The sequence below is a fragment of the Syngnathus leptorhynchus genome, chromosome 2 (assembly GCF_054491065.1).
Source record: "Syngnathus leptorhynchus isolate UIUO chromosome 2, UIUO_Slep, whole genome shotgun sequence".
NCBI classification, from domain to species: domain Eukaryota; kingdom Metazoa; phylum Chordata; class Actinopteri; order Syngnathiformes; family Syngnathidae; genus Syngnathus; species Syngnathus leptorhynchus.
Genome location: NC_141196.1, coordinates 3,548,615 through 3,575,497, shown reverse-complemented (window position 1 = coordinate 3,575,497; position 26,883 = coordinate 3,548,615). Strand labels below are relative to the sequence as shown.

Here is a 26,883-nt window from a genome sequence, read left to right as displayed (position 1 = left end):
TCTCAGCGCTCGCTTGGTCTCGGACTCCATGGTCCATGTTGGATCTCGGTTCAATATTGAGTTTGATTCGCAGCCAAGATAAACGCGGCTTAATTAGCAAGCGCTCCGGGAGGCGGACGGCGGCCTCCGATGAGTATTCGCTTTGACTTCTGTGGGCCGCACGGAGGCTGACATTGTTGACCTCGTCCACTCGAGAGAAGCGCGACACCTTTGCTTGCACCTGGTTTTCCCGGCAAACCGTGTTCGCATGTACTTTAGCGGACTCAGCCGTAAATGAGCATAAAGCATGAATAGCAGTTATAGACAAATATTCAAAGTTCATCTAAGTGGGGGTCTGGTGACTGAGATGTTGGCTGATTCGAATGAGTCAGCGTGAGGATTAGGAGATAATTCCAACTTGATCCACTGAGGGAATTTTTGCCAGACCATTTGCTCCTGTTCTTCAAATTCAAAATGAGTTAGATAAATAAATAAATAAATAAATAAATAAATAAATAAATAAATGTCTTCTTTTTTTCTTTTTCATTTTAATTCTTTTTCAGTTTTTCTTTTTCTTGTCTTTTTCTTTTCCTTTCTTTTTATTTTCTTTTTCTTTACTTTTTCTTCTTTTGAGGTGACCTCTCATTTTATGTGGGCTTGTTTCGAGTCTTATTTGTTGGACACTCAAGGCTATGCTGACGGAACAGCATGGAAGCTTCGTCATGGATGTGCTTCTATGTACCCCCGACTGTTTATTGTCTATATTTATAATAAACACTTCATTCGCTCACACATCTATCCAATTTCCATCCCGCTTACAGCCAAATGAATTTTGGCATGAATAAATCAAATTTGAACGTTTGCAACAAGGAAGAGTGATTATTTGCAAAGTGCAAAACGATGCCATTCCAAGCACAAAATACTTCTTTGGGGAACGAGCCCATATTTGCCTTCCCTGACATGTTTGCTTTGACTTAGCCGTGTATATTTACAAGATGCTGTTTGGACAGAAGCTCCCGAGTAGCGAGTGCGGTGTCGAGCAAGCCACGTGGCGTTGGCTCACGGGAGCTTTCTGTCATCCCGCCCGTCTGTTTGTTCCGTCAACATTCGCTCTCAGTAAATTCCTGGCGACCATGATGTGGTCTTGCGCCGTTGCACTCTGGGTACCAAAGTTATGCTGTTGAGGTACGAGGCCTCGCCGCATGACAAAGTGGGCTTGTGTGCTGCCAGCTACTGTTGCCTGCATATTTGGATACATTTGATATCCTTTTCGGTGGAGTTCACTAGCTTGTCATTTTGACTGTGGTGAAAAAATTCAAAACCAAAGGCAGATTCGGCTTTCTCACCTGTCCTCCCCCGCAAAACAATTTCTGCACCTCTTCACTATATCAAGCCACGCAGACATTTCCCGGTTCAAGTCATTTGCATGACATTGTTTACATATCAGATTGCACCAATGTTTATATTCCATAAACAGATATGCTTGTTCAACTGTGGAAAGAAAAAGTCCGATCCAAGGATTCTTGGATGTCCTTGGCGCTACCTTGGCACAGCACACTCCGACGGACTCCAAAAGGAGCTGATTGTTTCTGTTAAGCACCTCCCGGTTTGTTGCGTTGGGATGACAAACATGTTGTCCTGAAAGGGAATTCCCCAATCACCTTGCCTGCTTTTAAACATAAGTTCTGTTTAAAAACAAACAAAACAAAAAAACCAGTACCAAGGCATTTCTTTGTAGCACTTTCAAAATACGTTTTATTTATTTATCTATGTAGCACTTTAAGAAATTGTTATTTATTTATTCATTTATTTATTCATCCATTTATTTATTTATTTATTCATCTATTTATTTATTCATTTATTTATTTTGTTGATTGTTAAATTTTGTTTATTGTTTAATTTTGTTTATTATTAAAGTGAAGACTATTTATTTATTTATTTAGTATTTGTTCAATTTTTCTTTATTACTTATTCTCTTTTATTAAATTGAAGAAGCACAAAAACAGCACTTGGCTCAGACGGCGTGCCATAATCTCCCGTGTAAGTAACGGTTTTAACCTGCCCGTAATTACCTGCGGCGTTTAGGTTAACCGCTGGGCAACGTGTCCATCGCTTTCGTGTGTGTTCTAATGGCTCGGCTGGCGAGAATTAAGTCGTTTGCAAATCCGGAGAGATATCGAGGAGGGTTGGGGTTAGTAGGTGAGGATTCTAAAATGAACTCTGCCTGGTTGCGTGTAGTCATGTGACCAGCAACATGACATTGCACTCGTGACGCAATTGTTTCCGCTTGGTGTGAACTTGCACATGGTTGCGTGCGGCTAACATATCGACGGAAGGTTCTGGTCTTGGCGGCGAGAGCGTGCTGGCGTTCCTGTTGGGTCCGTCCAACCGCTGCAAACGCACACCTGCAGCTACACACACACACACACAAACACACACAGTTTTGAATATGCTGAGAAAATGCTCACAAAATGGGAGCGATAACCTTGACAACGCTTGCCAAGTTGAAAAGTGAACAGCGCTTGGAAGACAAGGCACACTTGGACCAAACATTTCAAGAACATTGAGATAAGCCTTTGATGAATATTTTAAGTCTCTTTGTGTTGATGGAAAGTAGTCAGTCCTGGAGACATACAAAAAAAAAAAAAAAAGAAAAGAGGCGGGGCTTGGATGGGATATGTAACAAGAGTCCCTGTAGAGTCAAATGTAAAGTGCTTGGACCAGCCGTGATGTATTACAGAAGCGGCACCACTCGGGAAAACAAAAGAAAAGAAAAGTAGCTCGATGTTATGAAATTGATGCCGATGGATGTTCGCAGTGACTCGAAAGGGCAGAGTCAGAAACAAATGCATCGGTGGAGGTAACCCAAGTTCAAGGGAAATGGAATACAAGAAGCAAGACTGATGAGAAGAACCCAAGGATGGGATGTTAGAAGAGAAAATGCAGAAGCCTGAGAACCAGATGGAAAGAAGTTTTCAAATGAGAAGAACATTTTAAAAATTCCAAATTCAAAAATTTGCTTGGGTTCACCTGATTAAACTAAGCAGGTCTCCTCGAAAGATGGATGAACTTGCGAGGTGTTTACAGAACAAGTCAAGGGTTGGAAAACAATTTCTTCTTGAGGGAATATGCTTCCTGTTGCAACATGTGTTTTCCCCACCTCCTCAGCTATTCCTTCCATCCCCAAAATCACAAAATGAGGCGACCCGGTGAAGCCTCCAAATTTATGGCCGATTGCACGCAACGAGGGTCTCCCTCATGAAAACATTCTGTTGTGATTTATGATGTCAAACGCAAAGATATCTGATCGGATTCGCGGCCATCGATCAATTGATCGGCATGATTGTGCCGAAATCAGGCGAGTTATCACCACCCCCCCCCTCCCCTCCCTGCTCGCATTCCTTGCAGTAATTGCGATAAGGAAGGGTTTGTTTGGACTACAAATTGTTGGGCAATTATTTGCGGCGCCTGGGATTTTCCAGGTTGGACCACAAGCAAACCGACAGCATTCCTCAACAAATTCTCAGCGACCTCACTTGGGGATAATGACAAGGAAGTGAAGGGCGGCTCCTTCTCACAAGGGGGCGACGTCGAGGTGCTTCACACACAATTAAAACGACTGCTGGTTTAATCGTAGCCGCTAGATGTCACCGCTGAGCTGAATGCAACCGCACCGACGAGAAAGTTTCTGTTTCAAATGACGTCCTTGTTTGCTTTTATCGCCTCCTCTCGGTGTTTACTGGCAGAGCAGCGATGAAGCTCTCATCACGGTAGCGTATTTAGACAGCTGGGAGTTTGCCGAAAAGCTGTTTGAGAGGTTGAATCGAATGGGATGCTGGTGAGTCATCCCGCCACTTTTTGTCTTGCTCCGTTCAACGGACCAGTGTGAACCGCACAAAAAAAGGTGAAGCCAGAAGGAGCTTGATTGTGCTCTGTAAACTGTCAAAGAAATTTGTCTTTGTATTGCGGGAGGATATTTTACTGTTCGATAAATTTGTATTGACAAGTTTGTTCGATTTCAAGCTTCTCTGACATTTGTGGAGATCGTGGTCAAAACCGCAATCTCATTTATCAAACTCAGATTTGTTGATTTGTATTCAAACCGAGTTCAGGAGCAACTGAGGTTAATGTATTTTTTCTTCTTCTCTATTTTAACGTGCTTCATTCATATTTGAACTTTGCTGGAATTCAAACAAGGGCCTTCATGACAGGTGGAGGAATTGTTTGATACATGCCTTGTTGAAACTTTAATTGCGTGGATATCAAAAGAGAAATTTATGGGGGACACTTGAGATTTTTTTTTCTCCCTTCCCCTCCTTTAATCGTTGCCGTTTATAGGTCATGCGCGGGTCACGACGAGGAACTCAAGTGCTCGCCTCGCGCTCCTTGTTATTGCATCATTATCTAACCGAGGCGCAAATCGATAGCAGAGGACGCTCCAAATGGGTTCAAACCTCACTTTGAGCACCTTCATCACATTACTATCGCTTTCTCCGCTTGTTCCCGAGCCAACGACAACACCTAATACATCGCCAGCAATGAAAAACACATGTAAGCGATGCGACTTCGTTTTTTAGGAGGAAAATTGAAACCGTGGCTCGACGTCTCTTTTGATGCTAACGATTTCTTCGGTGAGAAATAAAATGCAGTGAGCAAATTGGGATTATGGCTCACTTCGACTTTACGCTAATCCTCAAAAATAAGACTAGTAGCTAAAAATTGCGGTGAGTTCAAACAAGTAACCAAAAAAAAAAAAGACACAATTTTATTAGGTGTACTTCAAAGAACTCGATAAAACTGCAGTTTAGTCGTTCACCTTCCATCTGTCTTACCTTGCAGCGGCGCTGGGGAATTACATCTCTATTCCGATCTTCGGCTTTGGACAAGCATTGGGAAATGTGGTCGCAATTCAGCTGCAGGTCGTTAAAAAAAAAAAAAAAATCTATCCTGGTAAAACATTTGAAGGCAGTCGCCCAGAAAGCTGTTTTAACAATAACTTTGATGTAAATCATGCCTAGAGCGTAGAGAACTACATAAATGTGCCCTTTTTTAGTTGAGAAATATTACGAGGGCCCACGCCAACCAGTGAAGCAGGTGATCTGGGGTTGCCGTGGTAACAACAGTAGTCAAATTCAAATGCTTGGGAAGTCTTGCGTGAGAAGGCGATATTCAACATGATTAACCTCCACGGTTTTGTTGCTTGAAGTCCGAAACACCTCCAGCAATGTTGTGGTCCACGTCGGGCTTCCAGTGGCTTGTCAATCAAACTCGTTCATTTCCTTCTCCGGCAGCTCTCGTTGTCAAGCCAAATGCGGCGGTTTATTTTCTGTACTTTTGCACTTGCAAATATGAGAAGGATTTCTTCTGAAAGCAAACATCAGGATTGTGGAAAGGCAATGGGGTCAAGTGGATGTCCATTTGTGGTGCGAGATTTGGTTTGATCACCGGCTGGCACTAGATTATTATTATTTTATTTTTTTTCGTGCCATTGCAGAAAGTGGAAAGTCTCTCAATTGATGCCAAAAGCCGTCCATCCAGCTGTTTGTTTTTCCCCCCCAGAATTGTCCGTCCACCTGGTCGGCTCCCCACCTCCACTCCACATGCTCTGGGCCTAAAATGCCAGATGTTATGAAAGGCGACGTCACTCCCGACCTCTTTTTTGCGAGCAGAGATGATTTACATGGCGCTCGTTCGCAGTCGCAACCTTTTTTTTTTGTATTTTTTGGGGGGCGACATTCTCAATAAAAACTCGGTGGGCCTGTCCAGAAGCAAAACGGGACGAGCGAGCGAAGAAGAGACCTGACGTGTGAGCATTGAGAAGAATGAAGTCAGTCCGTTGGACATCCTAATCGACGCAAACGTGTGAACTTGCAACTGCCCTCCAACTCCTTGCACGCTTGAGTGAAGCCCATTTATTGATTGGCTCCTGTGCCAGACTTGAGGCCTCCCCCCACTCCTCACATTGCACATACAAATATACACTCCTCCCTCCCTCCCTCCCTCCCTCCCTCCCTTCTCCGACTCCAAGTTACTACTAAGGACCCTCGACGCAGAACGAAGACTACAGGCAGACCAGACCTTTAGATTAACCCAAAGAGGAACACCGACAGCTTGGTCAGGCTTCATGGAACCTTCAACATCTTGCAAACTGCTTCTCACGGCGATTCTCATCATGGTACTGTAACATCTCTCTTTTCTTCTCGTCTTCACCACATCTGCATTTGCATCCTTAAATGTTGTTTACTATCCGGCTTGGCACTCCAGAGCGGCGCCTGGTCACGCCTGGATGTCCTTTCGGCTTTACCGAAGCGACTGAAAAGTGTCCCTTTCTTTCCCTTGAGGTCACTCCCCCCCCCCCCCCCCCTCTCCCATCCCGTTTTTTTTTTTTAGTTAGGATGCAACGATGCACAAGACAAGGGATTGAGCAGATGTGCGCATATCGAATGTCTTGCCAACCTGACAAGGCCAATCCAGTGTGTGTGTGTGTGTGTGTGTGTGTGTACGAGTCGGGTTTCCCTTCCACCCGTCCAGGAAAATGTCCTCACGGTGCTGACAGGTGACTCGCATTGACTCTGTCCATCAGCGAGCATCGGAGCTTTCGCTCATTTCCGCCGTTCCGCTTGATTGAGTACACGGGCCGCCTTTCTGCTTTTCCCATCCGCCATGCAAACGAGCCCCAGCCGTGTCCCCAATGCGCTCCGACGGATTAGATAGCCGCCGAGCGGACACGCGAGCCGTTTGATTATTAGCTTCCAATCCTCGCAGGAGCTTCTATTATCCCAGCTTTCACGGAGAACAATAGGCGAGCCGGGAGCCAATTCTCCGTCCTCCATCTTTCTCGTCCCTCTCGTCTCTCCACCAGCCTCGTCGGGCCTCCGGCTCTCTTGGCTCGCTAGCTGACTGCAAAATTCTCTGATTGCCTTTCAAAAGGAGGAGAATTAAGAGGCTGCCCGACAAAGTCTGTTTATTTATTGTGGATCCAAACATCGGGGGGAGTTGGCTAGCACACAAAGTTAAAAGTAGCGCCGTTGCGTTGGCTGCGGTCTGCGTTGGCCGCGTTGGCGGCTGCCATCCTCTTTGGCTCCGCCGGCCGTTTACATTCACTACACGCACATTTCGAATAAAATGAACGCTGGTTCCATGAGCTCTCTTTTTGCTCCTGTGTCGCAACTAAAATCTAAAAATGATCTTGAATGCAGTGGAAGCTCACAGGTGGACTAGAATTTTGAAGCTATTATTGTTGTTGTTGTTGACTGAGCAGCCAGGACGAAGTACGTCCCAAAACTTTTTTTGATGGTCGACATATTTTCCTCTTTTGCTTCTTCTAGTTTCCCTCGGAGGGCCATTATAATTGTCAACGTTTTCTATATACAGCGTAGGCTACAAAACAAAATGACGAATAAATAGATTGAAATGAGAGACTTGTAAAAACTGTTCAAATATTTTAAAAAGACAAATTGCCAGCAATTTCTGGATTTTTTTTTAAAGTGAAGACAATTTTCAATTTTAGTAACGACACAAAAATGATGCAAAACTTTGCAGGCCACATAAAATGATATGGCGGGTCATATCTGGCCCCCGGGCCTTGGGTTTGACACCCATAGCTTTGGCTGATCACTCAGCTCAAGACTTGAGGGGAGTTTTGAGCTAGCTGTGGGGGGGTAAATTCCAAATACCGTCTTTGTGTTTCGGCTATTGCGTGAAATGATACGAAGGTCCTTTTTTTTTTGTTTCCCTCCCTTTGCATTTCTTCACGAGTTTAAATCCCCCAATGAATAGCAGATTATTCGATTGAATGCGTTTGCAGCTCAAATCTTTTCAGACGCATTCCCACTACCACGGGTGGTTGGATGATTTGTCCCAGCGTTTCTTCCAGTATTTTTTTTTTTTTTTTTTTATGTGTGAAAAAGAGGCAACACAGGGTCTCCGGCCTGTCGGGAGCGGCAGCTATTTTTTTGATGAATGCCAGCTTAGCCTGCCTCGCTTCTCACCCTCGGGCGTCATTCCACGCACCGCCGACGGCGTCGTCAACATAACACGCACGCAGTCAGACGGAGGTGATGCCTATCACATGACTATGCCGACCTTTTCAAAATAAACGCATTGTTTTACAGCTTCATGAATCTGTCCTATTAAATCACGAGAAAATGAAGCCCCGCCCCCATGCCCTCACCACCAGGTGGTCGGGGGGGGGGGCATGATGGATGGATGGGGAGGATCATGTTTTTTTCTGGCTGTCACTCGCCATTTGAAACGCACGTTGTCCTCGGAGTCACAAAAATTCATCTTCTCATAATATTGACTTTGGACGCTGCGGAAATATTCCGAGCTGTGTTGCCAAATCTGGCGGCAGCACGCCATCGAAGTCAAGCAGAAGCGCGACGTTTGATCTCACAATGTCTTCTCTCTTTCTCGACGCGCAGAGCTCTCGGACGGCCCGTTCCGAAGAGGACCGAGACACTCTGTGGGACGCCTGGGGCTCGTGGAGCGAATGTTCCCGTACCTGCGGAGGAGGAGCGTCGTATTCCCTCCGACGATGCCTCAGTTCCAAGTAAGTCTATTTTTAGTCGTCACGAATGGCAAACGCTAGCCCGAACCGAGAGAGGCCCGGATCGCACGAGCCGTATTTAGAAAATGGAAAACCTCGTTGACCTTTGGATAAATGGAAACATCTCGTGGCCAATTTGTAAGCGTGCGTTCAAACGTTCTCCAGACTCATTTGGACTTTTTGAAAGAGAAAGCCTCCCGCCTGCAGTGCGGCTGCTTTCTATTAAACTGCCATCATTTGGCTTTAAAATTCAATCTGGTCGGCCTCTCTCTGCTGCTCCCAGTCGTTCCGCCAAATAAACCCAGACAATTGGCCTAATAGTGTGAGTCAACCTAGCATAGTCTGCGAGCAGAGTTCCCGAAATGCTGCTCAACCAGCTACTAAAACTATCCAGACATCCAAAGAGGCGGGCCCGAGTTCATTCCTGACAAGAGGAATGAAAATGGATGACTATTCCAAAGTTAAATCTAAGCTTGGGGTCTTTAGCAAAGGACTTGAGGAACCAAGGACAACAAGTGAGGACAAAAGGAGGTTTTCTAGCAACGTCACGTTTACAGACTGGGCAGTAGCCACGGCGTGACTTCATTGCATTTTGCTACTTTACGCTTCCCACCCAAAACCACCAAACGTAGCCAGCTGGATCGCCTCGCTCGATTAGCAAGTGGAACAAAAAAAAGGCAGGCTAGCTTAGTTAGCTTCGCCACATCGTTTTGGGACTCTTTCATACCAAACGCTACCACTAGGTGGAATTGGGTTGGGGCTTAACGAAACGCAGTGTGTCGATAAAGTGATGACTGCTTGAAATAAATAAGCGCTAGCAATTAGCAACTAGTAATAAAACCAAACCCTGACCCCCGGAATTCAGATTCCACGCTGGGTACTTTTGAGGCAGTCCTGTATAGCATCAAAAACTGGAAGACGACGGCCTGGTTCCCTCGTGGTTGTCTGCCACCGTGTTTTTGGATTCATTTGAGATTTATCTTGGCACGGAATCGATGAGAAATGGTTATTTTTGTCTCTATGAAAACGTCTTCGTTTTAATAAAAGGTCAGCAGATTTGAAAGTGTGATAAATTTTACTTTGACTATAGTGGCGCAGTGTTGCGCCGGACGCATGCTCAACGTGGTACGGGCCGACGCTATTATGTCTTTGCCAGCTCGCCGCAGAACCTCGCGCGCTTGCGGCTGGCCACATGCGAAAAAGTCTTGAGCAAATGTGGAGTTAACCGCCGCCTTTTGGGTGCAGATGACTGGCGTGTATTGTGGTTCGCCTCATCATTCAACAGCGGCCAAAGCCAGTTCACACAAGTGCTCCTTTTTGCCCCCCCCCCTCCTTCTTTCTCCTCTAGGACCTGCGAAGGGCAGAATATCAAATATCGCACATGCAGTAATGTGGTAAGTTCGGCATCTTCATATGTCGGCGTTTCGTAATTGTAACGCAAATCTTTTTTTTTTTTTATACTCGATGGAAAGCATCATGACGTTATCTCACACTCAGGATTGTCCGGTGGACGCCGGAGACTTCCGGGCTCAGCAGTGTTCGGCCCACGCCGACGTGCGCTTCCACGGCCAGTACCACGAGTGGCTTCCCGTGTACAACGACCCGAACAAACCGTGCGCACTCAAGTGCAAAGCCAAGGAATCCGGACTACTGGTGGAGTTGGCGCCCAAGGTTCTAGACGGGACGCGTTGCTACACCGAGTCGTTAGACATGTGCATCAGTGGCGTGTGCCAGGTGGGAACGGAGACCTGAACACAATTTGTACTTCGTCTTCATTTTTAACTCATTCAGTGCCATTGACGGCTATAGACGTCAAAGATCCATTTTGACTGGGCTGGCGGAAAATGAGCTAATTATGTTATTATTCATCAGTAATGGTATTAATCGATGTAAATACACTCGAATGATCAACGTTCCTAGGAAATCACAACGTCCCCGTCACCCCTGTGTTTCAGATTGTCGGCTGCGATTTAGAGTTGGGGAGCGCGGCCAAAGAGGACAACTGCGGCGTCTGCAATGGCGACGGCTCCTCGTGCAGGCTGATGCGAGGGCACTACAAATCCCAGCATGCCTCTGGAAAAAGTACGTCCAATGCTCAGATGGGATTTGGTCGTTACGCCGCTTAAATGACTTCATTAACATACATCTTGTGCCCCCCCCATCTTCTTGTGAAGCGGAGGACACGGTCGTCGTCATCCCCTTCAAGAGTCGACATGTGCGTCTGATCCTAAAAGGACCGGATCACTTGTGTAAGTCCTGGTAGGTCCAGGGTGCTCTTCCATCCAAATCAGCTAGATACCAAACTTGTACCCGATCGCCTCAAATGCATTTCTTGACTGTACACTATATCCTTAACGACTTGTTTTAATCCGGTGCCAAAAAAAAAAATAAAACTTTTGGAGCCAGCAGCAGATGCTTCCATCAACTGTCAACAGCAGACAAATTGAATCAGTCGCTAATCGTGCGTTTAACCTTCTGTATGTTTTCCTTTCACGTGAGCTTTCTTTCCCAAGCTCTCTTTTTCTCAATGGCGAGCTTTTTCATTCTCCTTTTGGCATGCAAATCGGAACCATGTGTTGACTGTTGTCGGTTAGCGCTCCATCCCGTGCTCGCCGATGTTTTTGTTGCCCTTAATGTCCTTGTTGGAAATCCACGTTGCCGTCTTGGGTCAGGGTTGAAGTGAGGTCAAAAACTGTAAGAGCTTAGCCGCAGCACATCCAAAGGAGCGACTTCAAGCACATTTTGTGCCTGTTTGTTTAAAATGTGGTTACGGTTGGCTCGTGAAAAGAAGGCCGCTCGCCAAGGATGCAAAATGTCCGCCGAATGCAAGACTGTGACAATTGTAGTGCGAGTCAAAGACTTATTTCTCCTTTTTTTTTTTTGTAGATGTGGAGAGTAAAACTCTCCAAGGGGTGAAAGATCAACTTATTTTCAATAAATCAGGCCAGTACCAACTGGAAAACACCACCTTGGACTACCAGAAACTCTCCGATAAGGAAGTCCTCCGAATTCCCGGGCCGCTCGGGGCCGATTTTACCATCCAAGTAAGCGCTAAGAGTAGTTTCGACTACTTTCCATGTGGCGTCAAAACCTTATCCAGCCTACACGTATGGAATTAGAACCATATTCTTCCGTCAGGTCCAGTTTGCAAGTGGACCAGACAGCGTCACCCAGTACATATTCTACCAGCCCATCGTCCACCGCTGGAGGGAAACCGACTTCTTCCCTTGCTCTGTCACTTGTGGCGGCGGTAAGCTGTGATCTCATAAGATTGACTGACATCCCAATAAACACATCAATCTTTGACGTCTATAGCCGTCATCGGTAGTGAACGAGTTCTACTTTCCTCGACTCAGGGTACCAGCTGACGTCCGCAGAGTGCTTCGACCTGCGTAGCGGGCGAGTGGTGGCGGACCAATACTGCCATTATTACCCGGAGAACAGCAAACCCAAACCCAAACTGCAGGAGTGCAACTTGGAGCCCTGCTTGGCTAGGTTGCGTTCTTATTTGCTTTTTTTTTTGTTGAAGGCACAGGATCAAAACTTGAATAGACATCTTTTGTCTTTTTAGCGACGGCTACAAGCAGATCATGCCGTATGACCTCTACCACCCTCTGCCTCGGTGCGTAAACTCCTTTAAGAAATCCACAAGGTCCAGGACCTGTTTCAACCTTTAGACCTTGTCTCGTAAGATGGGAGAGCAGCCCTTGGACGGCCTGCTCCACTTCCTGCGACGGGGGCACCCAAAGTCGCTTGGTTTCCTGCGTGGAGGAAGACATGCAGGGGATCGTCAGCGCCACTGACGAGTGGAAGTGCCTTTACGCTCCCAAGATGGCCGTCTTGCAACCCTGCAACACCTTTGAGTGCCCCACCTGGATGGCCCAGGACTGGTCACCTGTAAGTTCAATTGCATTTTATATTGAATGGAAATTCACCTGTGAAGGTTGTAATGCATTTAAAATTCCTCCTAAATAGTGATGACCCCTCACCTTTTTGTGTAAATACTGACCACCAGCAGATTGAAATCTCACCGACTCCATTAATTCCACTTAAATCTTCAATGGTCGCCATACAAACAAAGAGGCAAAGAAAAAAAAACTTGGATGCAGTTTACCTTGCACATTCTTCCCGGAACTTGCCGTTTTTTTTTTTTTTTTTTTTTTAATGCTTGGTTTGGCAGAGAACACACAAAGTTCACTCCTGTTCAGACACCAGTGGGGGATTTTTGGACCGGCCGTCTCCCCCCCCCCCCCCCCCTCGAGTCAAAGGCCAAGACATTTAGTCAGTCAGAACAGGACGAGAGCTAGCCAACTAACACAGATTTATCTCTTAATATATGTGAGGTGAATGGTATTAACTGCCCCCCCCCCCTCGCTTCTTCAGTGCACGGTAACATGCGGTCAGGGTCTGCGCTACCGGGTGGTGCTCTGCATGGATCATCGAGGACTCCACGCAGGGGGTTGTGACCCCACCACCAAGCCCCACATCAAGGAGGAGTGCCTGATCACTGTGCCTTGCTACAAAGCCATCGGTGCGTTTGGAAATCATGCAGGGAAAATCGTTTAGCAACCCAGCCTGACCCCCCCCCCCCCTTTCCTTCCTTCAGATACGCTCCCGGTGGAGGCCAAACCGCTGTGGCATAAGCAGGCCATCGAGCTGCACGAAGAGACGCTTGTGACCGAGGAGCCAAAGTGAGTTACTGAGCCCACGGTCCAAATAAGACTCGGCGCTGACAGCTTTCCCCGGACCCTCGACGGGATTGCGGTCGCGAAAGCCGCCGGCAGTTTCCAGCGTGCACCTGTCGTCCGCACCTGTCAAAACACGGCATGCGCTGTTTGGCGTCGGGCTCGGAATATGTCATGTGTCTTATAAATCGAGCAGCGTGAAAGAACAGCGTGGATAAACTCAATTCACACTTTAACTAGATTGGGTCGAGCCCAAGCGAGATTTGTTCATTGTTCGTTTTGTCCCAAGGTCGATGTTTCACGCTTCCTTTCCTCCGCCGAGCACCTGCGATGTCAGATCCCGCTCGTAAATGTGATGTACGGGGTCACGTAAGGTAACAAAAGCCGAGTTGAAAGCAACAGGAGAGGGAGAAAAAAAAAAAAAAACGTCCAGCGGCCCGTGTTGCTCCAGCACACCGGCAGATGTTACAGATGTTTTTGTCGTGCGTATCGATCGACTAATAAAGGCCGGCTATCCTCCAAAGACTTTTGGAGCGAGGCCCGGCGCGATGCGTGACTCGCATTAGCAAGCGTGTTCGCCAGTTTTAAAACATCTGCGACTTTGACTCATCTCTGAAGTGAGAAAGCTGCGACGGAGGACCGAGAAGCGCCTTTTTTTTCCCGCCGCAAATATATGCGTGTAATATAGCCTCGGTCACACGCCAACACTAATAGCGTATCTGCTAACCATATGGGACAAAATTACAAAGACTAGCTAGCCCTGGATTGAATTTACCCAAAAAGACAAAAAAAAAAAAAAGAAAACACTCAATGAAATATTTCCACTGTCGGAAATGTAATTGATGAGATTAGGAAGGGCCTTTGGCGCTGATTGCAAACATCTGTCTCACGGAAGACAGCACGCTAACTCACAAACATCTTTTAGCTGGATGTCTTTTTCTTTGTTAAGGCTAAACGCATCGCGAAGGAGCTAGCATGACTGCGCGAGGAGATGATTCAGACGTGTTCATCCATCTTGTGTTAATGAGCAGAAGCAAACGGCTTTTAGTCATCACGCACGACCTTGAAAGCGTTTTGGATTGTAACCGAAAATCCTTTCTGTGATCTGTTCATTCGAGCTGACATTTTTATTTGGGTTTTTTTTTAATTAGCATTCTTCAGGAAGTTGGATTGATCTGAAACGTGTGCCTGGGGGGAAAAAAAAACAAAACACAAAAATAAAACATAAAGGTACTGTTGTATTTTTGACAAAAAGGTCAAGCAAGGTTATTATCAACAAAAAAAGATTAAAAATGAAAAACATCTTTGTTAATGAAAGAAAACAAAAATGTTTTGTAAACAAAACTAGCTGAAACTGATTGTTACGAAACATCCTAAAAGTAAGTATAATGTCCTTAAAAAATTACTTTTTCATTAATATTATACATGAGCTTTCTGTTCATTTTCAATGTATTTGTTTTAATATGCGTCTGCTCAAATGCTCCATAACTTAACAAAACTATTTTTAAAACAAAACAAAATGAAAAACTGATCAAAATGAATAAAACCTCCTCTGAAAACAAATTCAGTGCATATATCAAAAACAAAAATCAAAAGGAAATCAAAACGATTTATAAATGCGGCCACTAACTTGTCTGACGCTCGTGTCCCATTCGCAGCTTCATCCCCGGTCCTTGGCAGCCTTGCAGCAGAACGTGCGGCACCGGGACTCAGCGGCGTACAGTCAAGTGCCGAGTCTTGCTCTCCTTCTCTCAGACCGTCGCCGACCTCCCCGACGAAGAATGCAAAGGCATCAAACCTGCGCTGAGTCAAGCCTGCCACCGGATTCCCTGCCACATGTCAGAAGGCGACGATGAGCATCAGGAGGAGGAGGAGAACCTCGAGGGAGAGGAGGAGAACCTCGAGGGAGAGGAGGAGAACCTCGAGGGAGAGGAGCTTCACGAATGGGAATACGACGGCTTCACCGAGTGTTCCAAGAGTTGCGGAGGCGGTAAGAAACTCGCCCGGTGATCCCCCGCCTCATTTTTTACCGCCGTTCACGCTCGACTGCGTTTGAATCTCAGGTGTGCAGGAAGCCGTGGTCATCTGCCTGAACAAGCAAACCAAGATGGCGTCGGCAAACCAGAGTTTGTGCGTGAGCGCCCGCAGGCCCCCGCCGCTCCTCCTGGATTGTCAAACGCAGCCTTGCCCCCCCAGGTAAAATCTTCGCGGCCATGCTTTGGAATATTTTCAGGAGCAGATGTAATGAATGACTTTTTCGCAAGGTCACGCTTTCAATGGCGGAGGCTGAAAACTTGTTTTTGTAAGCCTCGAGTCTTGTTTTCAGGCACAACAAACGTTGCATCACACGTGTTTCCTTTGGCCTTGCGCACTCTCTCCCCGAGGCCTCCGAGCGCTTCCACGTGAAGCCACGCTCTTCGGATAGTCCCCCCCCCCCCCATTCGTGAGGAGAAACGGCCTCGGGGGCCTCGGAGCGAATATGAATCATTTGGAAATGAAAATGTTTAAAGTAGGCTGGATTCATGAAGTGGGAGGAGGATTAGTTCATCAAATTCGCAGCGTGCGGGTGAGAAAAATCTCAAGTGCTTCACATTCTTGGTTGTAATGCTCTTTACAGGTGGGAAGCAGGGGGGTGGAGCCAATGCTCCGCTTCCTGTGGGGTCGGCCTGATGTCCCGTACCGTAGCGTGCGCCCGCCGTCCGTCCGTGGGGAGCAACGGCACGGAGGTTCTGCCCAATGAAAACTGCCAGGATCCGAAACCAAACCCCATCCAGGCTTGCAACCGCTTCGACTGCCCCCCCACGTGGGAGACGCAGGAATGGGGGAAGGTACAAAGACAAATGAAGAAGTCCTTCACAAAACCATGATGTTTGTTTCTTTGTTGCTTTTAGTGCTCCAGTCGTTGCGGGAATGGACTCGAGAGGAGACGGGTGGTGTGCAAACAGCGCTTGGCCGACGGAAGCTTCCTGGAGTTGCCAGACTCGTTTTGTCCCGCCAAGATGCCGTCCAGCCAGCGGCTTTGTAGCACAGAACAGCGCTGCCCGCCCCAGTGGGTCACCAGCTGGTCCCAGGTAGCCTTGATCCAATCGATCACACTAACTTCATTAAAATGATGACAACTTTTTAAATTTTTGGTTTTCAGTGTTCGGCGACTTGCGGAAATGGGATACAAAGACTAGAGGCGGTCTGCATGAAGCAAAGCGAGGACGGACAGTATCACACGGTGGATCCAAACAATTGCTCCTCTCTGGGACGACCCACCAGGATCCGACCGTGCTCTCTTAGACTCTGCAAGAGTAAGACACCCTCGTACTCACAAATTGTAACGAGAATAACCGAAGCGGTGCAACATTTTGTCGCAGATTCGATGAAAACGGAACCTACCATCCTGGCTCGGCGGAATGTGTATGTTCAGTTGAGGAGGAGTAAAAAGGTCCATCTGATGGTCGGCGGCACCGCCTATCTTCTCCCCTGGACAACTGTGGTCCTTCGCTGTCCAGCCCGCCATATCCGCAAGGCTAATATCCAATGGTTGAAAGAAGGGAAGCCCCTGGCGACACCTCTGGGGTTAGTGAAGATCCAGCAGGTCGGCCCGTCTGACGCCGGGACGTACACCTGCGTGGCGGGCCGGGTTAAAGAACATTTGGTCCTACGGGTCATTGGGGGCAAGCACAAGTTGCGCAGACCGGAAGGGACGAGGGCGCAGGAGCCCTCCGTCTCGCCTGACGGGTATGACGACATTGTTGAGCGCTTGCTCCAGCTCAAGGTTGAGAAGAACAAGACCACCTCGGAAGACAGGCGAGATCTTCTCGATATCCCCGATGTCATCGTTCTCGATAGTCGGAGGCTGGATGAGCTCGGCAACCTCGGAGGAAAGCAAGCGGAGCGAGCCGTCGCTCAGTTAGTCGGCGAGCTGTCCATTTCCCACCACGACATCAACGACTCAACTCGTCACCATCCAGAAATGGAATCAAACGCAAAAAGCCAGCCGAGCAGGTACAGAAGCCCGGTGATCATCCAGAGCCCCTGGAAAGTCAGAGCGGGATCGTCTTCGGACGCGAGCGTCAATGTCGGGCGGCCGATTTTGCTGCGGAAACCGTATGCCAGTTTGGAGATCAGATGTGAGACTCTCGGTTACCCGGAACCATCTCTAACCTGGACCAAAAATGGAAAACTGTTGCGTTCCGATCGCAGGTATGACCGCACGACTCGTGAATCGCAAACGAGATTACGATTTAACTGAGCGGCCATCTTGTCTTGGTACCGGCAGAATAGACTTGTTGCCCGGCGGCTCGCTGAGGATCCGCTCTCCGAACCTGTCCGACGAGGGTCTGTACACCTGCACCGCCAGAAACCGGCTCGGGTCCTCCTCACGCTCGTCTTGGTTGCAGATTACAGGTGAGAACCGTATCCCGGACCCGCAAATCCGAAATCCGTGCCAAGGACCTGTGGCTAAAGCCAAACTATGGCAGGATTTTTACTTTCCGGGTCTGGATTTTTTCCCACCTAAAGCAACGTTTTGAAAGATGTTTTTTTGAGGTTGAAAACTTGCTGTTTCTGGGAAGTCACATTCATGCACTCGGCCACCGCAAATGTTTTCAAATTGGGTCGCGAAGCCGTGGCTTGCCTGGCTGAGTCAGTGGTGGAGAATGCGTGCTGCGTGCCATCAGCAGAAGTCCCGAGAGAGCCGCGGCGTCCGTCCCCACCTCCCCTCAAAGCGTGGCCGCTCGCAACCTCTCTGGATTGCAATCAAAGAGAACGGACGGCAATGCTGCTTTTCTCGCTCATACGACAACAATTAGAAGGCTCGGGGGGGAATGTTTCAAAGAAGATAAGCCGCTACGCTCTGAGGGCCAAAGAATAAAAGGGGCTGTCAAGGGACAAGTTATTTGGGGTTTTTTTTGTCCCCTCCTCCTCCTCCTTTAATTCCTGTCCACTGTATTATCAGGAAGCGGAGGAAGAAACTGCATCCAAGCTGATGGCTCCTTTTGCCCTGATAGGAGCAACAGCAGCATCCAGTTAGCTGCCCACAGGTTGGCGGCCGCAATGCACATTTTTTAGTCATCCAGTTTCAAATCTCACAAAACTCTCTTCAAGTCGTTGGCGCGCGGACCCTTGGGCGGCGTGCTCAGCCAGCTGCGGCGGCGGTTCCCAGACCAGACGGGTGCGCTGCGTGGACGGCCCCGAGGGCGGCTCGACGGAGGTGGAGCAGCGGCGCTGCTTAGGCGCGGGGCGGAAACCCTCCGACAGCAGGACGTGTAACGTTTTGCCCTGCGTGGCTTGGGCTACGAGCGACTGGGGATTGGTAAGCCTGCTCCACGTAGCCAATCATCTTAACAAGTCATGGAAACATTAAGGAGGCCTCGCTTTTTGACCTACGCTGAGTCACGGCTCAAATACGGCGTTCGCCTTTCACGACATAAATTGCATCAGTGTTTCTCCCAATCGTCACACACACTTTTGAATATACTGTCTTTATGTCGTACATATTCTCTGCGTGTCAACTTACAACGTGGCGGCATTTGGTTTTTTTATGTAAATGATGTGACAATCTGAAATTTCCCGCCTAATCTTAAAAATCAAAAGTGACCCAATACTGCCGTCTAGTGGTATCTGGTAGTCATTACAATGGCTTACAAATGTAAATTTCACAGGCAAGCAGGGTGAGAGACACTTATGGTAATTTTCCCGTCAAGAATTAGTGTTCTGAACCGATTTGTGTCATAACTTTTTGTTCTTTTTGGGATGTTTCAGTGCAGTGGTCAATGCCTGGGTCCAAGTTTGGCTGCACAGCACCGCGACGTTTTCTGCCGAGACAAAAACGGCACCAAAGTCCCTTCCGGGATGTGCGGCGGACTCAGACGGTAAAAATTGCCGTCTCAAACAATCGTTCCCTCCGCCGGGTATCGACTTTGTGACTCCGATGCGTTTCCCCTTCCAAGGCCGAGCTCCACGAGGAACTGCTCGGCGGACGCTTGCGCTCCGCGCTGGCGAGTCGGCCCGTGGACGCAGTGCACGGCCACCTGCGGCCGACACGGCTTCCAGTCACGCCGGGTGGCGTGCACGAGACGACCCGGCGGGAGCTGCTCGCGGAGACCTCGTCCCGCCAGCTGGCAGCGCTGCAATACGGTGTCCTGCGGCAGAGGTGAGCCGTTCGAACGTCACGCTACAAATGTCCCAAGAAATCTTTTAACACGACGGTCGCCGGCGCTTTGCTAACCGTAGCCGCCGGAGAGTGTCGCGACAGCACCCGGTACTGCGAGAAGGTGCGGCAGTTGGAGTTGTGCACTCTGCCACAGTTTAAGAGTCGCTGTTGTCACTCGTGTCTCAACACCTGATGGGCGGGGCGAGTCGGATGCCATCAAGGACCTCCCCGCTGCAGGCATCGATGAACGGAGGGACGTGTCGTACGATGGATGTTTTCAGATGTGACGTGATGTGAGAACCACTGGAAAGGATTTGAAACACAATTTCCAAAGCATTTTGGGTATGCCAAAAAAAAAAAAAACTCCAATCTGATATTTGATTTGACAAATTGAATTGGATGGGAGTTTGAATTGAATGTTGCACTCATGACTGAAGCAAACACACAATGGGAGGAAACAGGAAAAAAAAGTATTTTGCACTCAAAACTCAACAAAAGTCTTTGTTAAAAACATGACTTGTTGATGTTTTTTTTATGTTACATTTATATATTTTGCTTTGTATTTTTTAAAAGGTATTTATCTACAGTATATGTCTAGTTTAACCACTTTTTTTATGCTTTTGCACATTTAGTCGTGACATGCCCACATGTTGTCGCCAACTTTTAATTCTTACTTTTGGCTCCCAGGTGACAAGAAAGCACAATGCTGGAAAAACAGCAATTTTGAAGCATCAGTAATGTTTCTTCTTGAATTCTTGTTTTTTCGTTCTAACATACATTTTTTGATTGATTATTTATTCACCGAATTGGCACTTTTGGATTTGAGTGCAACATGTTGGTATTTTATTGAGGTGCAATTGTTTGATTTTATGAAAAGAGACCGTCATCAACATATCAAGTATATGCTTCAGTTGTGTAGATATGTATTTTGTCTTATTTATTTCTATGCGTGTCTGTGTGTACAGTTTTGTAAATCAATAAAACGGTTGGAATTGATGTTGCCTGGTGATTATATTTGACGTACCTTCCCAGAGCGCCCTCTGCTGGTGTTTTTGTTTTTAAATAATATATAGCACATTCCTTTTAGAACATGTTGCCTTTTCCTCATAAAATTATGCTCTGCTTTTATGTAATATTGCTACCTGAAGAACAAAATTGGAATGGTATTCAATAATGACAAGACACCGTATGTTTCTGCCGTCAATAACTCATAATCTCTTCTTATTATTGGCATTGTTGTTTCCTACTTTTTCCATTTTTGAACGTCCCTTACGTGACGCATACGTGTGACGTATGTATTACGCGACAGCGGCTTTCCGTGAGCGCTTCAAGCTCAATTGCCAACACGAAATTAGTAACTTATATCGTTTTTCACGTTTTGCTCTTTGAAACTTGCCAAGTCGTATGCATTGGCATTATAAATGTCCACTTGACAAATATGTAGCGGGCAGGTGTGTGTAGTTTTAAAGCTCTCAGGTCGCGCAGTTTGGAAAGTGACTGTTTATATCTTGGACGTTGTGGTAGCGTTTTTTTATCGATTCGAGCTCCGGAGGAAAAAGTATGGACGAACCGAAGGAAGCCGCGGATGACGGTGGAGTTTCGACCAAAGAGACAGACAAGAAGAAAAGATCCCGCGTCAAGCAGCTGCTATTCGAAGTGAAAAAACAAGTGGAGTTCTGGTTCGGAGACGTCAACCTCCATAAGGACCGCTTTCTGAGAAAGCTCATTGACGAGTCGGATGACGGCTGTAAGTCACCCACATTGGAAAAATGCATCGGATGTGTTTTGATCGTGATTTTTTTTTTTCCCCCTCAGATGTTGATTTATCCGTGGTGGCGAGCTTCAATCGCATGAAGAAGCTGACGAGCGACACTAAACTGATCGCCAGGGCTCTGAAGAATTCTTCCTTGCTGGAGGTGAGGAGCGGCAAAAGCCTGCCTGTGCATTCGAATCGGACCCAATGAATTAAAAAACGTGTGGCAAACTTTCAGGTGAATTTAGAGGGTGATAAAGTGAGACGGCAACTTCCCATCGGAGAAGTTCCACCTGACGTGGACAGCCGCACAGTCTACGTGGTAAACTTTAGTTTTTCTTTTAAGCTCTCTGTTTATTTTGGGGGGGTCAAATTGACCCACGTCGATGTTATCCAGATCAAAATCATTCCTTTCATATTTCTCGATGTCACAATGTACTTTCCAGTGTCATTGACCCAGGAATGTTTTTTTTCATTTAGGAGCTCCTACCCAAAGAAGTGACTCACAGCTGGATCGAGAAGGTCTTCTCTAAATGCGGGACCGTCGTTTACGCCAGCATCCCCAGATACAAAAGCACCAACGATCCCAAAGGCTTTGCCTTTGTGGAGTTTGAGAACTCAGAGCAAGCAGAAAAAGCCATTGAGGTGAACTTTTATTCATAATAATAAGCCACTGATGAGCTGAAGAAAACCTGAGGAGGTTTCTTTTTTTTCCCCTCACATCCAGATGCTCAATAACCCTCCTGAAGATGCTCCTAGGAAGCCGGGAGTATTCCCCAAGACTATGAAGGGGAAGCCCATCAAGGTGACTGCAGATAATCCGTCTTCAGGTACGCATTGCCTGGCAAAAAACAACAACTCTGCTTTATTTTAATTTGATTGAAATTCTGAGCACAGGACAGTTACAATTAAAAGAAAGAAAAACACTTGATTAAAAACTAAGGACGAGCTGTGGCGCAAAAGGTTGTGCTTGGGTTGTTTTGAATTTGTTGGGAAAAGAGAACAATAGAATGATTGGGGGAGAATTAATTTTTTTAAAATCTGTCGCAGGTGGCGGCGGGGAGGAAGAGAAAAAAAAGAAAAAGAAGAAGAAAAAGAAGCTGCTGGCAGAGGAGGCCAAAGTGGCACCGATGGACACCGAGACGCCAGTTCTGCAGCAGCAACAGCAGAAGAAGAAAAAGAAGCAGCAGCAGCAAGGCTCAGATGCCACAAGTCAGAAGACGACGGGTAAAATCTCGGAGAAAAAGAGACGCCGCTCGCAGGCGGTGGAGGAATCGGAAGCGGCGCAGCCCGCCAAGATGAGGAAGCTCGAGGAGAACCATGAAGTCGAGTTTGAGAGCAGTAAGCTTGTGTCAACAAACCAAGGAGGGAAAAAGAAAAGTGAAATTACCATGTGATTGCATGTGCAGATCCACCACTAGAGGGCGAGCATGGGAAAGAAAACCAAGAAGACCCGCTGGTCAAAGCCAAGAGAAAGAGGAAGAAGAAACACAAGGAGAAGCTTAAGATTGGCGAAGAGGTCATCCCGCTGAGGGTCTTGTCCAAGTACGAGCGCACGACAACAACGAGGCCACACTCCGGTCAACAAAAACAAAATAACCACATTTGTGCGATGGCAGGAAAGCTTGGCTGGAGCTCAAGTCCGAGTACCTGCGGCTGCAGAAGCTTAGCATGTCCTCCCTGAAGAAGTGCATGACGCAGTTGGACGGCGAAGAGCGGCGCGGCGGCAGAAGCGACCAGAAGAGTGAGTTCAGCACGACGCCGCTTCGCTTCAGAACGTCTCGCGTGCTAAACGTGGAAAGGCCTCCGTTTTTGTTTTGTTTTTTTATCTCTTGCAGTGGAGGCGAGCGAGGAGGCGAGCGAGAAGACGAGCACTCTGGGTCCGCAGTTCACCAGCGGCGTCATCATGAAGATTACGGACAACAAGGCGCTTCCGAGGAGGAAGATAATCAAGGTCAAAAGTCGAGCCCAAAAACAATTTTATGTTTTGGTAAACTGTGTGTATGCCATGTGTGAGTTTGTGTGTACTACGTAAATTAGTCATTGCTTCTATTTCAAAATGTAAAAAATCTCTATCCTCTCTTTTGTGACAGACTTTGGAGATTCAACGTGACAAACGCTTTGAGCAATCCCGAGGCGCTTGTCACGGTCAAAATTCTAAAGTTTTAATGTTCACAAACTTGTGCACTTGAGAAGTGTTTTGATAGAGTAAATTCATCCTAAAGGGACTCGGTGCTGCCACCTGTTGGCCGCAGTTGGTACTTTATTGTTCATCTATATAATCTACATACGTCTCCTGCTCTCTGTTTATTTATTTGTTAGTTGGTTACTTTGCTTTACCGGCTTAATGATAACACCAAAGCTAGCCAAGACTTTTGTCCTCCATTTGCAAAAAAAAAAATGTCATGCTTTCATCCCACTTTCCTTTGGGACATAGGACACCCTGTGCAAGATCTCGCCGGTGGCGTACGTGGACCTGTTGGAAGGCGACGCCGAGGGCTACGTGCGCTTCGAGCGGCCAGAGTACGCGCAGACCGTCAACGATAATAAAGCCGAGCTGCAGAAAGTGCACGGCTGGCAGCTGGAGATCCTTTCAGGTGGGCACCACACGCTTGCTTCCAAGAAAATCACAAGGATCCGAGAGAAAACGCGCGTTTGGTTGTCAAAAGGTGACAACGAGCAGAGGTACTGGCAGAAGATCCTGGTGGATCGGCAGGTCAAGCTCAACAAGCCGAGAGAGAAGAAGCGCGGCACGGCCAAGGTGAGATGGCGGCTCCTTCAAGACTCTGACTTCAAGCTCATCTTTCAATTCCTTTCAGCTCTTGTCCAAAGCGGAGAAGATCATCATAGCTCGCGCCAAGGAGGCCAACAAGCACATTCGCTTCCAAGAAGACTGACTCACTGCTACTTAGTTTTTTGTTTTTTTCTACTTTTTGCATTTGTGCTGGAGCACCAAGTTCAAGTTTGTGATGTAAATAGGATGAAGCTCCCCATCAAGATGTGCACACGTTTTTTTATTGTCGTTTGACGAATGGACTCTTTCAAATGTGGAGTGCATTAAAAGAAAACGTTTGAACTTTTAGAATTGTTGACATAATTGCCCTGACCATGGGTTCATTTTTGCATTTTTTTTTCTGTTCTCACAAAATGGTTCACTCAAACCAAGAACTCATTTTATCAGTTCTTTTTTTTTAAAACATGATTTAGTTTTGTTTTGGACTGGCTTACACTGAGAATTATAATTAGGCTAACATTGACATTTTCTTATGTTTTTTTTAATTTAAATTGCAAAAGGATGGTTCACCAGTATTTCCGTAACATCTCAACCAAACGAATCAAATTGTATGGTGATTTATTTTCTTAACACGGGCGCCTAAATTGTCGTCTTATTCGGCAACGGCCCATATACAACATATATTACGGTATGCATTTTTCTCCTTGTGGATCGGCGCAATGATCTAAACCTTCCCCCGGAAGCTGGTAGCATATATCCCTTTTATCCACTAGGTGGCAATATTTTGCCCAAAAAAAAAACGTCATCGAACGACCGCTTGCTAATTAACATTAATTAGTATCTAGTGTGCTTCCGTGTCTTCATCCTAATGGCTTCTTTTTTTTTTATGTGTGTTGCGCATGTTCAACGTAAATCTGGAAAATATAAACACAAGAAATTCATGGCTTGTCAATTGCAAGTTTAATTGAATTGAATGGAAGACTATATGCCAATTGATTTTACGGCTGTCGTCATCCGGTGAGTGACTGCAGGGTGCCAAGAGAGTTTGGGGGCGTGTTGCTGCCATAACGAGGGTGGGGGGCGTGTGTGTTTGTGCTTGAGCGTGGAAAAGCTCTGAGTGCCCACGCCGCCTTGATTTACACGCAATTCCTCAGCGCCTCCTCTCGCGGACGTCTGAGGTGCAACAAGTTTTGCGGCGGTGAACGTGAACGCCTTCGTTGACCGTCAACCCGCGCCGTGATTCGGATGGAGCGTGGAGCGTCCACGGGGAACATGGACGAGAAAGTGACCCCTCGGCGTCGAGCCTCCAGCGTCATCCCGTCGTTGTGCTCGGTGGCGTCCATCGCCTTCTGCGTGGTGCTCAGCATCCACGCAGCAGACGTCAGGCGCCGACTGGCAGGTTTGGAGCGCGGCGCGGACGCGTCGACGCGCGCCCCCGCCGATGATTTGGATGCGTTGGTTGCGCAAAAAGTCAACGAGATGCTCTCCCAGGTGAGATTGACCCGTACGCGTGGCCGACGTTCCTTCATGGAGCAAAAGCAGACATCATGATGTTGTAAATTCTTCTCTGCAGCGTTCTTATGAGCAATTCGTCAAGATCCGGAGCGCCCGGCAAGTGTCACCTGAATGCAACTGTCCTCCAGGTGAGCTACCCGCGGCGCGTGGGAGTGAATGGGAAGTGGTGCGTTCAAGGACGCCGCGGATATTGCCGCGTGTTTGGCAGATCCGCTGTGACGAATGCGCGCAGCTGAGATGGAGTGAGCGGCCTAAACATAGACGTGCTGAGTGGCTGGCACACTTGCTATGTTGTCGTGAAAGGCGGACGACACATGAGCTTCCCGCTTGCCGCCGGTAGATGGAATCATTTGTTCCCTCAGCTTTGGGTCCAACACGGTTTTAAGTTCTTTTTTATTTTTTTTTCGATTGACAGCCCAACCGTTTCACGGTATTAGCAGTAAAAGTAAAAAAAATCAAATAGTTACTTGCACTCAAAAGTGCTTGGTGAAAACGTGCATATTTGTTGTTATTTTGATGCAGAGATCACGAAATTTGCATCGCATGGCATTTTCCTTAAAATCTCAACGAACCATGCATGCATTTTAAATTTGAAATGCAAAGGGGACAATTATTTTGCTGCTTCAGTCTTGGCAGAGCTCTGTGTTGTGGTGTGTAGATTTCATTTAGTCTTGTCCAAAATGAGGTTCTCTTCTCCATTCATTTATCTGCACAAACAGAACGGTACTCAATCTATGTATAGATGTAAAAGTTAAAAATTTTTTTTTATTATTTCCATATTACAAACTCTTCACTCTGACTAATGTATCGCTTAATTGTCTCCTCAAATAATTGCATATCAAGTTTGATTATGATTTAAACCGCTATTGGTAAACTACAGCGTCAAGCTAATAGCTAGCTTAGCATCACACTTCACACAGCTAGCTTGGCCTTTTTTTCAAGCAACTGATTTTCACACGAATGACGCGTCATTGAGTTTGAGTCAAAGTCAATTCGAGTCTTTCACTCTTCTGTCTTTGATAAGTTTTATTCACGTTCTTAAAATTGCAGACTCAAATGTGACTGGAGTCGCACAACTCTGATAATTAGCGAGTGCGCGGTAACGTCAAGCAGATGCACAGGTGGCGGCGGCGGCGGCAGCCAGCTGTTCCTGCTTAAGACGACTCACCTCATGTGACGCACACGCAATTACGTTTCGATTGCCTCTCGGTCGGAATCGAGCCCATCGAGTTGTAGCACGCGGCGCTTTTAACTTCTTCCTGATGACTCATCACAAGTTACACTTGCTCTAATTCTCCATTTGAAGGCCAGAAATAGCTTTTCATCTTCCAAACCGAAAGCAGCTCTTTTGAAAGGGCGGCACACTTTTCCCCCGCTTTTTGCTTTTGTGACGCGTGTGGAACCTGAGGGCAAAACTCTGAATGGAAAACCTACAAACAAAAAGCAAATAGCTGAAAGTGCTTCTTTTGCGCGTGTTCATCAACATTGACTGTCCTGCTTTGTTGACTTTGCCAGTCCATAGCT

At 47.0% G+C, this 26,883-nt stretch overlaps 3 protein-coding genes across 8 annotated transcripts in view; all 3 read left to right on the top strand.

Moving 5' to 3' along the window:
- Window positions 1-20,277, top strand: part of adamtsl3 (ADAMTS-like 3) — a 94,925-nt gene extending 74,648 nt beyond the window's left edge. For 2 of the 6 annotated variants that reach the window (XM_085902747.1, XM_085902791.1), the window contains 24 exons: window positions 8,403-8,530; window positions 9,876-9,921; window positions 10,025-10,261; window positions 10,483-10,609; window positions 10,702-10,776; window positions 11,414-11,571; window positions 11,666-11,777; window positions 11,884-12,022; window positions 12,099-12,149; window positions 12,220-12,424; window positions 12,911-13,058; window positions 13,134-13,218; window positions 14,871-15,202; window positions 15,276-15,408; window positions 15,830-16,040; window positions 16,104-16,283; window positions 16,355-16,508; window positions 16,575-17,406; window positions 17,483-17,610; window positions 18,161-18,245; window positions 18,310-18,517; window positions 18,967-19,076; window positions 19,155-19,357; window positions 19,438-20,277. In XM_085902747.1, the coding sequence (XP_085758873.1) occupies window positions 8,403-8,530; window positions 9,876-9,921; window positions 10,025-10,261; window positions 10,483-10,609; window positions 10,702-10,776; window positions 11,414-11,571; window positions 11,666-11,777; window positions 11,884-12,022; window positions 12,099-12,149; window positions 12,220-12,424; window positions 12,911-13,058; window positions 13,134-13,218; window positions 14,871-15,202; window positions 15,276-15,408; window positions 15,830-16,040; window positions 16,104-16,283; window positions 16,355-16,508; window positions 16,575-17,406; window positions 17,483-17,610; window positions 18,161-18,245; window positions 18,310-18,517; window positions 18,967-19,076; window positions 19,155-19,357; window positions 19,438-19,550 (4,200 nt within the window). In that variant the 3' untranslated portion in view covers window positions 19,551-20,277. Of the gene's footprint in view, window positions 1-542; window positions 3,884-3,905; window positions 6,155-8,402; window positions 8,531-9,875; window positions 9,922-10,024; window positions 10,262-10,482; window positions 10,610-10,701; window positions 10,777-11,413; window positions 11,572-11,665; window positions 11,778-11,883; window positions 12,023-12,098; window positions 12,150-12,219; window positions 12,425-12,910; window positions 13,059-13,133; window positions 13,219-14,870; window positions 15,203-15,275; window positions 15,409-15,829; window positions 16,041-16,103; window positions 16,284-16,354; window positions 16,509-16,574; window positions 17,407-17,482; window positions 17,611-18,160; window positions 18,246-18,309; window positions 18,518-18,966; window positions 19,077-19,154; window positions 19,358-19,437 lie in introns of those variants that run through there. The other 4 variants (XM_085902774.1, XM_085902756.1, XM_085902781.1 and 1 more) reach the window with 4 other exon arrangements.
- Window positions 20,278-20,628: 351 nt separating this feature from the next.
- larp7 (La ribonucleoprotein 7, transcriptional regulator) lies at window positions 20,629-24,186 on the top strand. The gene is made up of 12 exons (XM_085904059.1): window positions 20,629-21,104; window positions 21,173-21,273; window positions 21,349-21,432; window positions 21,591-21,755; window positions 21,838-21,940; window positions 22,161-22,451; window positions 22,520-22,655; window positions 22,730-22,854; window positions 22,949-23,064; window positions 23,548-23,707; window positions 23,780-23,871; window positions 23,930-24,186. The coding sequence occupies exons 1-12, from the start codon at window positions 20,918-20,920 to the stop codon at window positions 24,005-24,007; spliced, it is 1,638 nt and encodes a 545-aa protein (XP_085760185.1). The 5' UTR covers window positions 20,629-20,917; the 3' UTR covers window positions 24,008-24,186.
- A 147-nt stretch (window positions 24,187-24,333) lies between these two features.
- LOC147060178 (uncharacterized) overlaps window positions 24,334-26,883 on the top strand; it is a 56,812-nt gene continuing 54,262 nt past the window's right edge. The window contains exons 1-2 of the mRNA XM_085906619.1: window positions 24,334-25,335; window positions 25,418-25,487. Of these exons, the coding sequence (XP_085762745.1) occupies window positions 25,090-25,335; window positions 25,418-25,487 (316 nt within the window). The 5' untranslated portion in view covers window positions 24,334-25,089. The remainder of the gene's footprint in view (window positions 25,336-25,417; window positions 25,488-26,883) is intronic.

Excerpts from the sequence above, each read along its gene's own strand:
- larp7 (XM_085904059.1), top strand. The coding sequence starts at position 20,918 with ATGGACGAACCGAAGGAAGCCGCGGATGACGGTGGAGTTTCGACCAAA. Across the intron at positions 21,756-21,837 it reads AAGCAGAAAAAGCCATTGAG|ATGCTCAATAACCCTCCTGA; the intron begins GTGAACTTTTAT and ends CCTCACATCCAG. Across the intron at positions 22,855-22,948 it reads CGGCAGAAGCGACCAGAAGA|TGGAGGCGAGCGAGGAGGCG; the intron begins GTGAGTTCAGCA and ends TATCTCTTGCAG.